The sequence below is a fragment of the Rhincodon typus genome, chromosome 46 (assembly GCF_021869965.1).
Source record: "Rhincodon typus isolate 14 chromosome 46, sRhiTyp1.1, whole genome shotgun sequence".
NCBI classification, from domain to species: Eukaryota; Metazoa; Chordata; class Chondrichthyes; order Orectolobiformes; family Rhincodontidae; genus Rhincodon; species Rhincodon typus.
Genome location: NC_063377.1, coordinates 10646192 through 10663822, shown reverse-complemented (window position 1 = coordinate 10663822; position 17631 = coordinate 10646192). Strand labels below are relative to the sequence as shown.

At 46.1% G+C, this 17631-nt stretch overlaps 1 protein-coding gene across 1 annotated transcript in view; it reads left to right on the top strand.

Annotated features, from left to right (window-relative positions):
• Positions 1–300: 300 nt before the first annotated feature.
• LOC109923310 (thrombospondin-3-like) overlaps positions 301–17631 on the top strand; it is a 77266-nt gene continuing 59935 nt past the window's right edge. The window contains exons 1-4 of the mRNA XM_048620325.1: positions 301–485; positions 9303–9512; positions 9698–9954; positions 13873–13975. Coding sequence (XP_048476282.1) covers positions 413–485; positions 9303–9512; positions 9698–9954; positions 13873–13975 — 643 coding nt within the window. The 5' untranslated portion in view covers positions 301–412. The remainder of the gene's footprint in view (positions 486–9302; positions 9513–9697; positions 9955–13872; positions 13976–17631) is intronic.

Sequence of the window (17631 nt, the reverse complement as noted above, 5' to 3'; positions counted from 1 at the left end):
GCTCCCGGTTTACTCCGGGAGTGGTCTTCCTGCCTGGGGTTGCTCCTGCTGATGGGCTGGCTCGGCTCTTGGCTGACAGAGGCTGATTGACGGTGGGAAAGACACACAGAGCTCGCTGCTTTCCCGGAGACGGCCTGAGCTTCCCCTCCCCATCTTCCCTTCCTACCTCTCCCCTCTCTCCCCTGACCCTGTTTCCCCTCCCCTCATCTACCTTCTCCTGCCCCTATCTCTCCATTACCCCTCCCCTGTCCCGTCTTCCCTCCCTTCTCCCCGCCTCTCCTGCCCTCCCTGTCTCCCCTCCCTCTCCCCTCCCTCTCCGTCTCCCTTCCCGAGGCTCACACACAGCGGCCGCCCTGCACCGTGCAGCCGGTTTCTTTTCTCTATCTCGGGCTTCGTGTCCCGGCGGGCGGCCATGGCTCTAGGTTTACTCCCGTTGTTGTTGCTTGCGCTTTGCAGAATGAGTGCAGCCCGCCAAGAAATGCGAGGTAAGAGAAGGGGTAAAACTGAAGCTGCCCGCAGCTTCCAGTCTCGGAAAAGTTTCCTTGGGCGGCCGAGGGCTTTCCCGGGATCGAAGCGTTTTGGGATCCTGCCTCTGACCGTTACTTGCCCCGTTCCCAGGACACAGTGCTGGCCTGTGTGGGGATGAGAGGACAGGGAATTGGCAGAGTCATTTCAAACTGCAGACTTTCCCCACTTCAACATCGTCCTGAACTCGGATTTGAAATCCGGTGTCTGGTTCCTCCCCAAACCTCAGCTCTCTTGGCTAGGGGGTTGGGGGGGGAAACCTGGAATACAGGAATAGTATTACCACAGGGGATTCCCAAAGTCTGTGTCTGTTTACCTAGCAAGGGTAATGAAATCAACTTGTATTCATTTATATAGCGTCGTTAACACGCCGGGGCGTTCGGTTAAGGAAACAGAGAATCAAGTTCCGCTCGAATGAAAGCAAAACTCAACAGATGCTGGGAATCTGAAACAAACAAGAGTGCAGGAGAAATCTCCGCAGGTCTGGCAGCCTCTGTGCAGAGACAGAGAGAAACTCTTCCTCAGGCTCGGGGCTTCAGCACATTTCACAGCGTCCTCTGTATTTAAACCCATTTCCACTGGCCGGAGCGTCTGGGGGATTAGGAAAATCAGAGCTTGCCCTTTCAAGGATGAAGTCAGGAGAGGAAGCATATGTAAACTCAGAAGGTGCCAGTGCTAACATCTACAGATGGCAGTTATTGCGTTTTTTTCGCATTAAATGGCAATTCTTAGATTCATCCAAAGATGCAAACAAACTTTGGGGCAGTGACAGACAGCCCTGGACTCTGTGTGATGCAACCACAGCTGGAGGAGCTAAATAACTAACAAGCACCTTAATCCCAACCCACAGGAACCAAATTCTCAAACCTTAAACCCTTAGCCTTCCAAGAATCTTCTGTTTTTCAATAAGGCCTCCTCTCACTCACGTAAACTCCAATGAATATAGGAACAAAAACAAAGTTGCTGGAAAAGCTCAGCAGGTCTGGCAGCATCTGTGGAGGAGAAAACAGGGTTAAGGTTTCGGGTCCAGTGACCCTTCCTCAGAACATTTACCTCCAATGAATATAGGCCTTTCTCAACCTCAACCCCGCCCCCACCACCACCACCACCACCACCACCATCACCACCACCACCACCACCTTAAGACAGTCCCTCCATACTCAGGATCAACTTAATGATTCTTCTCTGGACTGCCCCAACACTAGTGTATCTGTTATTCATTAAGGGGAACAAAACTGTTTATTTTAGGTGTGATCTGATGGGTGCCCCAGTACTGGCACAAATGCCCATGAAGTGAACCCATTCCTTCCACACCAATCCTTGAGATTGATTGATTTTGTTGTCACGTGCACCGAAATACAGTGAAAAGCTTTGTTTATGGGTTGTACAGGCAGATCACAGCAAGCAAAGGATACACAGATCAAAAAGACTTGGAGGCATACAGGCTACATTATTTGAGGCTAGAGTCCATTTGAGAGGCTAATAACGGCCAGAAAGAAGCTGTTCCTGAACTCGCTTGTGCGTGTGTTCAGGCTTCTGTATCTTCTGCCTGAGGGAAGAGGTTGTAGGGGAACATTACCAGGGTGCGATGGGTCTTTGATGATGTTGGCCACCTTTCCACAGCAGCGAGCTGTGTAAATAGAGTCCATGGATGGGAGGTTGGCTTTTGTAATGGTCTGGGCTGTGCACACCACCTTCTGTAGTTCCTTATGGTCCTGGGCAGAACAGTTGCCGTACCAGGCCGTTATGCACCTGGACAGCGTGCTTTCAATGGTGCTTCTGTAGAAGATGGTGAGGGATCTTATGAACAAGGCAAATTTCCTGAGCTGCCTGAGGAAGAAGAGGTGTTGTTGTGCCTTCTTGGCTGTTGCATTTACATGGGAAGTCCAGGACAGGTTATTGTCACTGCGAGGAATTTAATGCTCTCCACCCTCTCAACCTCAGTTCCATTGATTAGATGGGGCGTGCTCTCCTCCTTTCTTTCTGAAGTCAATGCTCAGTTCTTTAGTTTTGCTGACATTGAGAAACAGATTGGTTTCCTTGCATCGTGTGACCAATCCCTCTATCTCCTGTTTAATTCCTTAATTTTACTTACGCTTTGCCAGATGTCCTGAACCCTACAACCTAGCAGGCTACACAACCTTCAGGACTCTCACTCATGGCTGCGGAGAACAATATCTATTCCCCCAGTTGTATTATCACCTACCACAAGAACGTTCCCTATTGCCTCCTCCCCACTTGAATGGCTTAATACTATTGGACAGTTGTACAAACAGAGGCACATCGAGAGCTGCCCCTTGGCTTCCAATACTCGCTTCATCTGCAGTCACATCATCCAGTCCTTGATCACAGACCATATTTGAAAGACCTGATCTTAGGGCTATTACCGCCTTCCGGAGCATAGTGGCCAGTAACCTTCCGCTTCCTCATGGTGCAATGTCTGTAGCTTGAATTCCATCTCGTCAACTCCGATCCAGAGTTCCTCATGCTGTAAACGCAACAGATGTGAATCACAGGACAATGGATAGATTATCTCTTGTTGGAGATGGCCCTTGCCTGGTCCTTATCCAGCACTTGAGAGTGTAACATCTGTGCCACACAAATACCAGGCAATGACCATCTCCAACAAGAGAGAATCTAACTATCACTCTTCACATCAAAGGCTTTACATCACTGAATCCCTCGTTATCAACATTCTAGGGTATTACTGCTGACCAGAAACTTGTAGCTGCAGGTGCAGGTCCGAGGCTAGGAGTCTTGCAGTGGGTAACTCACCTCCTGAATCCCCAAAGCCAGTTACACCAAATACAAGGCATGGATCAAGAGTGTGATGGAATACTGCCCACTCACCTGGATGGGTGCAGCCCCAACAATGCCCAAGAAGCTCAACATCATCCAGGACAAATAAGCTCCTGCTTGATTGGCACCACATCCCTAAACATTCACTCCCACCACCACCAACACTCAGTAGTTGTAGTGTATACTATCTACCAGATGTACTACAGCAACTCAACAAAAGTCCTTAGACAGCACCTTCCAAGACCACCACCACTTCCATCTCGAAAGACAAGAACAGCAGATATATGGAAACACCACCAGCTGCAAGTTTCCCTCCCAGCCATTCACCATCCTGACTTGAAAATATATCGCTGTTCCTTCATGTCATTGGGTCAAAATCTTGGAACTCCCTGCCTAACAGCATTGTGGGTCTGACTGAAGTGTTTACGCTATGCCTGAGGAAGAAGCAGAGCTTCGAAAGCTTGTGTTTTCAAATAAACCTGTTGGACTATAACCTGGTTTTGTGTGATTTCTGACCTTGTCCACTCTTTATTCACTCGTGGCTTGGAGGAGATTGTACAGATCTGTTTATTCCCATGTATTGGCTGCCCTTATCCTTCTTTACACTTTATTGTAATTTTTCATTTTTTTGTACACCAGTATCAACCTTATATATAACAAACTATTAGGAAAGAGAGAGTAAGACTAGATACTGGAACACAACTGATGGCCTTGTCTTTACTTCATTGACTGTAAATAGCCACTAATCAGCTGCTTTGTTTAGGCAAAAGCAACCGAGCCTGCCCCTTCTTCAGTGACTAGGAGATAGTAAGGACTGCAGATGCTGGAAGTCAGAATCAATAAAATGTGGAGCTGGAGGAGCAGGAAAATTGACGTTTTGGGTCTGGACCTGTCATCAGGACTGGGAAGGGTGAAGGGAGCTCAGAAGTAAATGGGGGGATGGGGCTGGGGAAGGTGGGTGGGATGGGGAAGTTGGATGCAGATGGGGATTGTAGAGATTGGTCAGTGTGAAGGGTAGAGCAGATTGGTGAGAAGAAAGATGGACAGGTTTTGTCAGGTCAAGGAGGCGGAGATGAGAGGGAGGGCTGGACATGGGATGAGGACAGGGGGTGGGGAGATCTTGAAGCTCGTGAACTCAATGTTGAGGTCATTGGGCTATAAGCTCCCAAGGCAAAATATAAGGTGTTGTTCCTCCAGTTTCTGTGCGGCCTCATTTTGATAGTAGAGGAGGCCCAGGATGGACATGTCGCCAAGGGAGTGGAAGGTGGTGTTGAAGTGGCTGGCAACTGGAAGATTGTGTTGATCGGAGCGTACAGAGTGCAGAAACTCCGCGAATCAGTCACCAAGTCTGTGCTTTGTTTCTCCAATATAGAGGAGATCACATCGGGAGCAACAGAAGACCTACAGGTTAATCTCTGCTGGATTTGAAAGGATTAACCTGTGAGGCGAGAGGAGAGGTGTAGGGGCAGGTGTAGCACTTTGAGCAGTTGCAGGGAAAGTTTGCTGGGGAGTGTGGAGCTGATGAGGGAGTTGCAGAATAAGCGGTCTCTACAGAAAGCAGATAGGGGTGGGGAACGAAATATCTTTTTAATGGTGAGGTCCAATTGCAGGTGATGAAAATGGTGAAGGATGATGCGTTGGATTTGGAGATTGGCCTCAATATAGAGTTCACCAGTTTTAAAATCTCTCTATGTCCCTCTCATCCCCACCTCCTTGACCTGACACAACCTGTCTATCTTCCTTCTCACCTATCTGCTCCACCCTTCCCACTGATCAATCTCTGCAACCTTCTACCTGCATCCACTTATCATCATCCCATTTACCTTCACCCCAGCCCCACCACCCCCCGTTCTATTTAATTCTGAGCTCCCTTTCCCTTCCCCAGTCCTGATGAAGGGTTCAGACCCGAAATGTTGACTTTCTTGCTCCTCTAATGCTGTCTGACCTGTTGTGCCCCTCCAGCTCTACATTTTATCGACTCTGCCCCTCCAGCTCTACATTTTATCGACTCTGCCTCTCCATCCTGTACGCTGCAGCACTCTATTGTAGGCTACGCTCAATAAAATACTGGAGCAGAAGCAGGCCATTTAGCCCATTGAGTCTGCTTTGCCTTTCAATGAAACCATGACTGATCTGATAAAAGTCATTCTAACTTGGCTCCTTATATATGCACCAAAACACAAAGGGCCTATCTGAGTCCATTATTGAGGATCCACGTTCACCTCATTCTTAATTAGGTGCTCTTTTAATGGAACCTTTGAAAATGAACCTGCTCAAAGTTCACAACAACAAAATTTAAATTGTAGATTTAATTTTAAGATGCAGTATAACATTGGATAAATGTGAAGTTGTTCACTTTGATAGAAAAGCAGAAAGGCAGAGTATTCTTCAAATGGTGATACGTTGGGAACAGTTATGTATAGTGGGATCTGGGTTTACTTGTACACCAGTCACCGATAGTAGGCAAGCAGGTGCAGCAGACAGTTAGGATGGCAATTGGTATGTTGGCCCGTCATTGCAAGAGGATTTGAACTCAGGAACAAGGAATTCTTACTGCATAGTCCTACAGGACTTGGTGAGATTACAGCTGGAGTATTATGTACTGTTTTGATCTTTTTACCTAATAAGAGGTATATTTTCCATAGAGGGAGTTCAGTGAATGTTCACCAGACTGCTTCTTGGAATAACATAATTGTCATGTGTTAGATCAACTGGGCTTGTATTCACTGGAGTTTAGAAATGTGAGAAGAGATCTTGTTGAAATGTATACAATTCTGGCACAGCTGGACAGACTGGATGCAGGGAGGATGTTTCTGCTGATTCAAGGGTTCTAGGACAAAGGGTCACAGTCTCAGGATACCTAGCTAGTTCGGACAGAGATGAAAAATTTTATTACTCAGAGGATGGAAAAACAATGGACTTCTCTACCACAGAAGAGGCTGTAGAGGCCAAATCACTAATTATGTCTAGGCAAAAAAAGAAGATTTCTAGAGGCTAAAAGAATCAAGGAGTATGGGGATAGGGTAGGAATATGGCATTGAAATAGAGGATCAGCCAGGATAATGTTGACTAGTAAAGTGGGCTGAATGGGCCAAATGGCTGCCTCCTGTTCCTATTTTCTATTTTCCTATTCTAGAACTTCTCCTTAAATGTCTGCCACTGCTTCTGTATTGATGTATCTCCTAGTTTACTTCAACTTTCATGCTCACATAGTTGCCCTTGTTTAAGTTTAAACTACTAGTCTTAGACCCACCCTTCTCCCTGTCAAACCAGATGTAAAATTCAATCATACTGTGGTCACTGCTGCACTGATGCTTTTACTCTGAGGTAATTCATTAATCCTGTCACGTTACCTGATCACAAGTCTAATATAAACTGCTCCTTGATTGATTCCAGAATGTGGTGCTCTTAGAAACTGTCTTGAAATCATTGTATGATTTCATCTTCAACTAGGCTACCATTGTTAATCTGATTTTTCCAGTTGATAATATGGATTAAAAACACCCATGGTTATTGCTGTCTTTTTATCACAAGGACCCAATATTCTTTTACTTTCTCCCACATTGTGATTCTGTTGAGGGTGGTGGGGGGAAGGGTGGGGGGAGGTGATTGCTGTTGACCACTCAAACTACATCCCAATCTCCTGAAGTAAAGTCATCTCTCAGTGTTTTACTAATGCCATACTTGATGAACAGTGCCACCCCTCCACCTCTACCAAGCTTCCTATTCTTCTTGACTGTCACAGACTCTCCGATATTCAGGACCCAAATCCTTGTCATACACCAAGCACATTTCCCTAATCGCTATCAGATCACATTTATTACTTCACTGTGTGTTATCAATTCATTTGCTTTGAGTGCTGTGTGTATTCACACACAATGCCTTTAGTTTTATCCTTGTCTTATCTTGTAACATTTACTCTTGATTATTGGTGCATTCTGTGGATTTTCTCTTTGTATCCTTTCCTTCCATTCTCTGACGTTCATTTCCTATATTACTATTCTGTTGTGCTGACATATATCCAACCTTGAACGACCCCCTCTTGTTTAATTTAAAGCTTTATCCACCTCCTTAGTTATGCGGTTTGCTGGAACTCCAGTCCCAGCACCATTCAGTTGTACAACATCCTACTAATATTTCTTTAAGCTGCATTGCTGTGCAGTCCCTCTGAGGTTCCGGTCACCCCAGTCGACGTGTTGACATATTGACTTCCACAAATCTTGGAAGGAGTTTTGGTTCCAGTGCCTCAGATTCCCCTTTTCCCAGCACTGATGCTAGTGCCCAAAGAGCCAGAACCAAGCTCTCTCACACCAGATCTTGAGGCACATATGAATTTCTCTGAACTCATTTGCTCAATGCCAATTCCATTATTCATTTTATTCATTCACGGGATGAGGGCGTCGCTGGCTAGGCAGCATTTATTGCCCATCCCTAATTGCCCAGAGGGCAGTTAAGAGTCAACCACATTGCTGTGGGTCTGGAGTCACATGTAGGCCAGACCAGGTAAGGATGGCAGTTTCCTTCCCTAAAGGACATTAGTGAACCAGATGGGTTTTTCCTGACAATCAGCAATGGTTTCATGGTCATCATTAGACTCTTAGTTCCAGATATTTTATTGAATTCAAATTCCATCATCTGCCATGGTGGGATTCTAACCCAGGTCCCCAGAACATTATCTGGGTCTATGGATTAACAGACCAGTGATAATACCACTACGCCATCGCCATATTGCATATGGCTCATGTAGTAATTCAAAGATTATTACCTTTGATGTTCTGCTTTCTAATTTAGCACCTAGCTTCTCACTCCCTCAGTAGAACCTCTTTCCTAATTCTATCTATGTCATTGGTACTGATGTACAACCACTGGAGCCTCCTCCTCCCACTGCCAGTTCCTCTCCAGACCAGAGGCTGATATCCCAAACCCTGGCACTGGACAGACAATATAGTTGTCTGGATGCATGCCCTTTGCCTCAGAGAACAATGGCATTACACTGTCCCCTATTGCCACTAAATTCCTTTCTGCTGCCTTTGTTGAATGGCACCACGGTGCCCTGATCAATTAGCTCATTCTCCTAGAAGCACTTACTCTCATTAAAACAAATTGAAAGTATCTCAAATCTGTTGGACACTTTGCAAAGACTGAGGCTCCTGTGCTCCTGCTGTTTGGGTCCCCTTAGCTGCCTCACTGGTAGTTGTACTCCCCTGTCGCTGACTACTGGTCGAATCAGATAACTGTATCCACAGGAGTGTTACCACAACGTAGAATGAGGTGTCCAGATAATGTCCCCCTTCACACTGCTTCTATAGCTCAGTCTGCAGTCCATTGGCTCTGAGCTGAAGTTCCTGCATCAGCTGACACAAACTACACATGTGTTCACTCTGGATCACACTGGCATCCAGAGACTGCCACATCCCACAGTCACAACGCATCACCTTCCCTGCTAATTTCATAGTGACTTAGCTGATGAATAATAGCTTAATTGATTTATAGTTCATAATTCATAATTATGAAACACTGCACCTCCCAGTAAATTTTACCAATACCTGATAAAGAGCTTACAATGACTTAAAAACCAAAAGAACTGCAGATGCTGGAAATCAGAAACAAAAGTAGAAATTGCTGGAAAGGCTTAGCAGGTCTGGCAGCATCTGACAATCTGAGACAAGTCAGAGTTAACATTTCGGGTTCAGTGACCCTTCTTCAGAACAGCTTACAATAATTAATAGTTCTGTATAGTTCAGCCAATGGTATCACTTTCTGGTTAATAACCTCAGGTGGCTTCCCCCATTATATTTGGAGTCAAAGGGTGGACATTGAGAGGTGCTATGAGAAAACATCATCTTCAGTTTACCTCAGTGAATGTCTGTCCTTCAATTGTGATTTAAGTTGAGCACATTTCCATATTTTTTTCTTCTTTGGATTTCCATTGTTCAGTTGTCTTTCTGCTTTGACCGTTCCTTCTATCTCTGTCCCAGCAGTGATTGATTTTGGATCAGTGCACAATGTGAAACAAGAGGCCTCAATAGTGGAGAAACTGGCCACAGAGATTCTAACGGTGAATGAGCTCTTTGTCCTGTCTGTATTCAGGCTGCCACCCAGACAGGGTGGTATTCTGCTGGGGTTCTATGCCAAGAGAGACAACATGAGATACCTGGAGGTCACTGTGATGGGCAAGATCAACAGAGGTAAGAAATGGGCATCATAAATGTTACCATTGTGATAGGGATAGTGCCATGTTAGGGGGTATGAAGAGGATGGCGTAGTGAGGGGGATGGGAGGAAAGGAGAGATGATGGTGAGGATATGGCAGGGTGGAATAAGGAAAGGAAAAAGAGCAGCTGATTAATGTGTTAACTCTCACTTCTACATAGTGCTTGTCCGCTACCTGAGAGAAGATGGGAAGACTCAGTCTGTGAATTTACAAAATGCAAACTTGTCAGATGGAAACCCTCACTCCATCATCCTGAGGATCAGTGGCCTCCAGCATGACCTGATCACCATGGAGCTGTATGTTGACTGCAGACAGATGGATTCCAGTGTGGGGCTCCCAGCGATGGTGACTATCCCTCCAGAGCAAGCAGACACGATCGATGTACGGACTGGTCACAGGGCTTACACACGGATGCAGGTGAGCTCAAGCCATGAAACAAATGGAAAGTACAGCAACTTGGTCAGTGATCACAGCTAGTTAGCTCTCACAGCATCCTTTCCAGGGGCAACTGGATGTTTCCCAGTCCTTGTGAGCAAACACCTTGTCAATTAGACAGAGACTCTCAGCAGCTCAGGAAGACTGAGGAGATGGGAGGTGGGAGATGGGCTATGTGCTTGGATGAAGAGGTAAATGGGGTGAAGTACTAGAAACAATGAATCCTGGGGAGAGTTGATGGAATCTGAGTATGTCTTGGCCTGCCTAGTTTTTGAGTAACCTGGATTAACCCTGGAATACTCATCCCGTTACCTGGTCCTGCTGGCTAAAATGCAAAGTGTGACATGATCTTCCTAAACTTCACTAGATCATGATGAGGACAAGGATTTCTTGTATAGGATTGGATAACAGAGCAACATTAACAACTCACAGCAGGTTGGGATTGTGTGAACTGTTCAGTATCAATACATGATATTAAAAAAGGAGCCATTCAGCCCTCCTTCTCACCCAACCCCCACCCATGCCTTAACTGCTAATGCTGTTTACTGATCAGATGATGACAAGGATTTCCTGCTCTGCAAAGATTTTGATCGGGCAGGAGCAGCAATCTTCTCCACTCATCCGAATTCAACCGCTCCTGATCCTGTGAGGAGCTGGCTATTTGACCTCAGGGTCCGAGAAGGCTGGCCTACTGATTCACTCATCCACCCAATTAGCCATCACTCACAATTTCAATATCTTCCACCCAATTATCATCATTCCCAATGAGGACCTACACATCTGTCTTAGAGGAATTTTGTGGGTAAAGTGGTAAGACAAAAACAATGGACATGAGTCTTCAAGGATTCTGTCCTGCCAAGTATGCAGCTTATGATGTTCTCCCTTCAGCTTTGATGATTGGAACACATTGACAGAATTTCCTGACTCGAGACCAAACAGATTGACTACTTGGAACTAACCAGGAAACCTGTTCACATGGTGACTATAGAAAATATATCCAAGACAATCTGAAAGCGTTTGTGGAAACCTGCTATCTTAACATCAATACATGGGAAACAAAGGCTAAATTATTACCAAGATTGCAATTTATCATTGAAAAAGACATCAAAGCTGTGCAATTGATCAAAGAAGTGGCTGTGTAAGGACAGTGTGAGAAACAGGATGAGAAGGCAACAGCATTAGCCAACAATGTGCTATTGACTTTATCAGCTGACAATCATTGCACTTACTGTGTGAGAGGCTCAATAACCAGCTGTGAACTCACAACCACCCTTTCATATCTCACTTAGTTCATTATACCTTGAAGCAGGAAGAGGCCACTCAGCCCTTGAGTCTGCTTTCCATGCGATGAGATCACTGTGGATCAACTCCACTTTCCTGCCTTTCCCCATAATCCTTATTCCCTTACTGATTTAAAAATCTCTCAATCTCAGCCTTGAGTATACTTAATGTCCCACTCCTCTGTGATAAAGAATTCCACAGATTCATACCCTCTGAGAGAAGAAATTCCTCCTTATTTCTAACTTAAAAAAGGCAACTCCAAGAGATGATGACTTTCCCAAAAGGGGAAGCAACCTTTCCATAATTACTGTTTCAACTCTTCCCCCTAAGAATCTTGTATGTTTCAATAAGGTTCCCTCTGATTATTTTAAACTCCGATGAGTACAGGCCTAATTTGCAAAACCTCTCCTCATAAGAAAATCCCTCCAGACGTGACATCAACCTGGTAAACTTTCTCTGTACTGCCTCCAATGCTAGTACATCTTTCCTTAGGCAAGGGAATAGGGTGTGGTCTGACTAGTTCCATGTATAATTTTAGCAAAACCTTTCTACTTTTATAGTCCATTCCCTTTGAAATAAGAGCCAACATTGTATTTGCCGTCCTAATATTTGCTGAACTTGGATGCGAGTTTTTTGTGACTCATGCAAGTGGACTCCCAAATATCTCTGTGCTGCAAGTTTCTGCAGACCCTCTTCATTTAAATAATATTCAGCTCCTTTCTTCTCCCTGCTAAAGTCTACAAACTCACATTTTCCTGCATCTGCTAAGTTTTGCCCATTCACCTAACCTGTCTGTGTGCCTCTACAGACTCGTAGTGTCAATCTCACCACTTGCCTTCCCAGCTATTTTTTTGTGTCATCTGTAAACTTAGCTAAGGTATATTCACTTTCCACATCCATGTCATTTAATATATACTGTAAGTAATTGTAACTCCAGCACTGATCTCTGTGGTACTCCACTAGCTACATGTTGCCATCCTGAAAATTTCTCCCTCTATCCTAACTCTCTATCTTCTCTAAGGTTCTGGAGTAGATTTGTAGCTGGGGTTGAGGGTGTTGTGTTTGGTTGGCTCACCGAGCTGGTTCGTTGTTCTGCAGACGTTTCATTACCCTGCTGAGTAACATCATCAGTGCAGCCTCCGATGAAACGCCAGTATATTTTACTGCCTGTTATTTAAACTCTAGTGTCCATTGAGCTGGGTTACCCAACTTCCGGTTTTCCTTCGCAATGGAGTATATAAAGGATCTAGCTGTATGTGTTTTGTTGATGGCCTTCTTAGTGGAGTACCAGGCTTCTAGGAATTCCTGTGCTTGTCTCTGCTTTGCCTGTCCCAGGATCCTGATGATGTCCCAACTGATATGGTTGTTTTCCTTATCCATGTGGATGGAGATGAGTGAGTATTGGTCGTATCTTTTTGTTGCTAGTTGATGTTCGTGTACTCTTGTGTACACGATGCCTAATACACAAATGACACCAGGAAGATACTGCACGCCCCGACACACTCATCACACTACCTTAGATCAGGAACACGTCTGAACTGACCACAAGACTCCTACAACCGCTGGGCATTACAGTAGCACGCAAACCCACATCAACCCTACGCCAACTGCTCATCCAGACCAAAGACCCACTACCCACTATGGACAGGACAAATGTCGTATACAAGATTCCCTGCAAAGACTGCGACAAACACTACATTGGACAAACAGGAAGGAAATTAACCACAAGGGCACACAGGCGAAGCAGAGTCAGGCACGGGAATTCCTACAGGCCTTGTTCTCCACTAAGAAAGCCATCAATAAACACATAGAGCTAGACCCTGTATACACTCGATTGCGAAGGAAAACCGGAAGTAAGATAATCCAGCTCAACAGACACCAGAGTTTAAATAACAGGTGAGAAAACACAACGGCGCTTCATCGGAGGCTGCACTGATGATGTTACCCAGCAGGGTAATGAAACGTCTGTGGAACAACAAACCAGCTCGGCGAGCCAACTTACCATAACATCTCTAACTTCTATTTGTTAGCCAACCCTCTATACACATTAATAAACTTCCTTAGCATCATGGACTCTGATCTTAGTAAGTATCCTATGTGTGGTACTTTATTCAACTTTTTTTTTTGTTTTTTGGAAATCCAAATATATTATAACTACTGATCTCCTTTATCGATCCAGCTTGTTACCTCCTCAAAGGATTCTAAGATTTGCCAGGCTTGGTTTCCCCTTCATCTTGTATTAAAGAAGGTAGCCCAGCCTCTTTTCCTTCTGCCTGTCCTTTTGAAAAACCACATGCCCTGGAATATTTAACCCTCAGCTTTGATCTCCTTTGTCTTTGTAAAGGCTATAAGATCGGTATTTGTGTGGTTAGTTGATCTGTTTTGTTCTGAATTATGAATGGCTCACAACAATCTGAATCTGCAGTGTGTCATCTCAGGATGCTATACCCATTATTCTTAATTCAGGAACTGAACTTCTGGTATCCATCAATTAGCAAGTTACATAATTAATCTGTAGGAGTTGACAATTGTTTTGATTTAAAGATATATTTTGTTCATTATATAAAAGAGAAATAAAATAATTGAATGAGTGAAATGATGCTTTTGTTCTGTATTCAGGGCTCATTGGAGGAATTGAAGTTATTCCTGGGAGGGACAGTGGTCCGTGTTGGTGCATTGCAGGAGTGTCCATTTCAGAGGGACGATGCTGTAAGGAACATGGGTATGATTTAAGTTCAACTGCACTATTTCCCTAAAACTCCACTAACAAACTTCCACAGCTACTTTTAATGATTAACAGACTGGGCAGGACATCTTTCTCAGGGCTTTTTGACATTCCATAAGCTATAAAGTCTGTCAGGTGTTTATCTGTGATTTAATCTGATTCAGGTCTTTCCTTAAACATGTGTTTTCCCCAAGGTTGAATGAGGGTTGTAGGCTCAGTTTCCTGCATGAATAGGTGTCCTGTGCCCAAACCCCAATGTTGTCCAATATCTACTACTTGGCTTTGGTGACCATTTTCTATGCCCTGACTGTCTGCTGTCTTGTAACAGTCTGCAGCATACACTGACTTTTCCTAAAGTCTGTGTCCCAAGTTCAGTTTCTGATATTTGTTTCCAGTGCCTGGATCCAGTGATTGGCTGCAATGGCCAGTTTTTGTGAATGGTATTGTGTATCCACAGTTTCATGGCTCAATATCAGGGGTTCGGGTTTCCCTGTCTGTGTTTTTTTAATTCAATCATGGGACGTGGGCATTGCTAGCTGAGCCAGCATTTATTTCCTATCCCTAGTTGCCCTCGAGAAGGTGGTGGTGAGCTGCCTTCTTGAACCACTGCAGTCCATGTGCTGTAGGTTGACCCACAATGCCCTTAGGGAGGGAATCCCAGGATTTTGACTCTATGATGCTGAAGGAACGGCAGTATATTTCCAAGTCGGATGGTGAAGTGGCTTGGAGGAGAATGTGTAGTTGGTAGTGTTGGCCTTCGAGATGGAAGTGGTTTTTTTTTGAAGGTGTTGTCTAAGGATCTTTGGTGAATTTCTGCAGTGCATCTTAAAGGTAGTACACACTGCTGCCACAGAGTGTCAGTGGTGAAGAGAGTGAATGTTTTTGAATGTGATTGCAAACAAGCAGGTTGCTTTGTCCTGGACAGTGTCAAGCTTCTCCAGTGTTATTGGAGCTGCAGCCATCCAGACAAGTGGGGAGTATTCCATCACACTCCTGATCTGTGCCTTGTAGATGGTAGTCAGGAATTGGGGAGTCAGGAGGTGAGTTGCTCACCATAGTGTTCCTAGTCTCTGACCTGCTCTTGAGGCCACTGTGTTTATTTGGCAAGTCCAGATGAGTTTCTAGTCAATAGTAACTCCCAGGGTGTTGATGGTAGGGATAATGTCAAGGGGCAGTGTTTAGATTGTCTCTTATTGGAGATAGTCATAGCCTGGCATTTGCGTGACATGAATGTTACTTGCCACTCGTCAGCCCAAACCTGGATATTGTCTGTCTCTTGTTGCATTTGAACATGGACCGCTTCAGTGTCTGAGGAATCGCAAATGGTGCTGAACATTGTGCAATCGTCGGTGAACAACCTCTTTCTCGTCTTATGATGGAGGGAAGGTCATTGATGAAGCAGCTGAAAATGATTGGGCCTAGGATAATACTATGAGGAACTCCTGCAGAGATGTCCTGGAGCTGAGATGATTGACTTCCCACAAGCACATCCTATGTGTCAGATATGACTCCAACCAGTGGACAGTTTGCCCCGATACCCACTGCTTCCAGTTTTGCTCGGGCTCCTTGATGTCACACTCGGTCAAATGCAGCCTTGATATCAAGGGCTGTCACTCTCACCTCACCTCTGGAATTCAGCTCTTTTGCCCATATTTGAACTGACGCTGTAATGAGGTCAGGAGCTGAGTGGCCCTGGCAGAACCCAAACTGGGCGTCATTGAGCAGGTTATTACTGAACAAGTGCTGTTGATGACACCTTCCATCACTTTACTGATGATCGAGAATAAACTAACAATGTGGTAATCGACTGGGTTGGATTTGTCCTTTTTGTGTACAGGACATATTTGGACACTTTTCCACATTGTCGGGAGCCTAGCTTGGGGTGTGGCAATTTCTGGGGCACAAGGCTTCAGTACTATTGCCGGAATGTTGTAAGGGCCCATAACCTTTGCAGTATCCAGTGTCTCCAACTTTCTTTATATCACATGGAGTGAATCCAATTGGCTGTAGACTGCTATCTGTGATGCTGGGGACATCTGGAGGAGGCCGAGATGGATCATACATTTGGCACTTCCGGCTGAAGATTGCTGCAAATGTTTCATTTTATCTTTTGTACTGATTTGTTGGGCTCCCCCATCATTGAGGATGGGGATAGTTGTGGAACCTCCTCCTCCAGTGATTTGTTTAATTATCCAGCACCATACACGACTGGGTGTGGCAGAACTACAGAGCTTAAGTCTGTGATCAGGGTACCCCATCTGCATTTGGCGGGGGAGGGGGGTCCCTGTCTGCGTTGCAGGGGGGAAAATCACTGTCTGCGTTCAGGGGGAATTCCCTGCCTGTGTTGGGACGGGTGTTCCCTTTCTGTGTTCAGGGGGGATTCTCTGTCTATGATTGGCGTTCCCTGTCAGTGTGGGGAGGGTCCCATGTCTGTGTTCAGGGGGGATTCTCTGTCTATAATTGGCGTTCCCTGTCAGTGTGGGGAGGGTCCCATGTCTGTGTTCGGGGGGGGATTCCCTGTCTTCGTTGGGGTGGGGGTGCAGCACCCTGTCTCTGAGGGATTCCCTGTCTGTGTTGGGCAGGTTCCCTGGCTGTGTTGGGGGTGGGTGTAGGGTGGTTCCCTGGATGTGTGAGAGGTTCCCTATCTGTGTTGGGGGGGACGGCATTCCCTACCTGTGTTGGGGAGGGGGGGCATTCCCTGACTGTGTTGGGGTGTGTTCCCTGTCTCTGTTGGGTGGCTGTTCTCTGTCTGTGTTTGGGGAGTCCCTGTCTGCCTTCGGGGAGTTTCCTGCCTGTGTTGGGGGTTGGGTTTCCTGCCTGTGATGGACGGGGTGGAGAGGGGAGTTCCCTGGCTGTGTTGGGGGTTGTTCCCTGTCTGTGTTGGGCTACATGGGGGGTTCCCTGTCTGTGTTGGGCTGGGTGGGGGGTTCCCTGCCTGTGTTGGGGGATTCCCTGTCTCTGTTGGAGGGGGTGGTGGTTCCCTGTCTGTGTTGAGGGATTCCAGCTCTGTTGGGGGGAATCCCTGACTGTCTTGGGGAGGGGTTTCCTGGCTGTGTGGGAGGGATTCCCTGGCTGTGTGTGTGTATGGGAGGGGGTGGTGGAATTCCCTGGCTGCATGGGGAGGGGTGTTCCCTGGCTGTGTCGGTGGATGGCAGTTCCCTGTCTTTGCAGGGGTTTGATCCCTGTCTGTGCTGCGGGGATTCCCTGTCTGTGCTGGGGGAAGTGGGGGTGAGTCCCTGTCAGTGTTTGGGGGAGGTGTTCCCTGTCAATGAAGGGGTGGTTCCCTGTCTCTGTTGGGGGTACTCTGTCTGTGTTGGGAGGGGGATTCCCTGTCTGTGCTGGGGGGAGGAATTCCCTGTCTATGTTGGGGGGGTTTCCCTATCTGTGTTGGGGGGTGAGTCCCTGTCTGTATTTGGGGGAGGTGTTCTCTGTCAATGAAGGGATGGTTCCCTGTCTGTGTTGGGGGGGGTGGAATTCCCTGTCTGTGTTGGGGGCGTGGAATTCCCTGTCTGTGTTGAGGTGGGATTCCCTGTCTGTGTTGGGGGGGAGGGATTCCCTGTCTGTGTTGGGGGGGATTCCCTGTCTGTGATCAGTGTTCCCTGTCTGTGTTGATGGATTCCCTGTCTGTGTTGATGGATTCCCTGTCTGTGTTG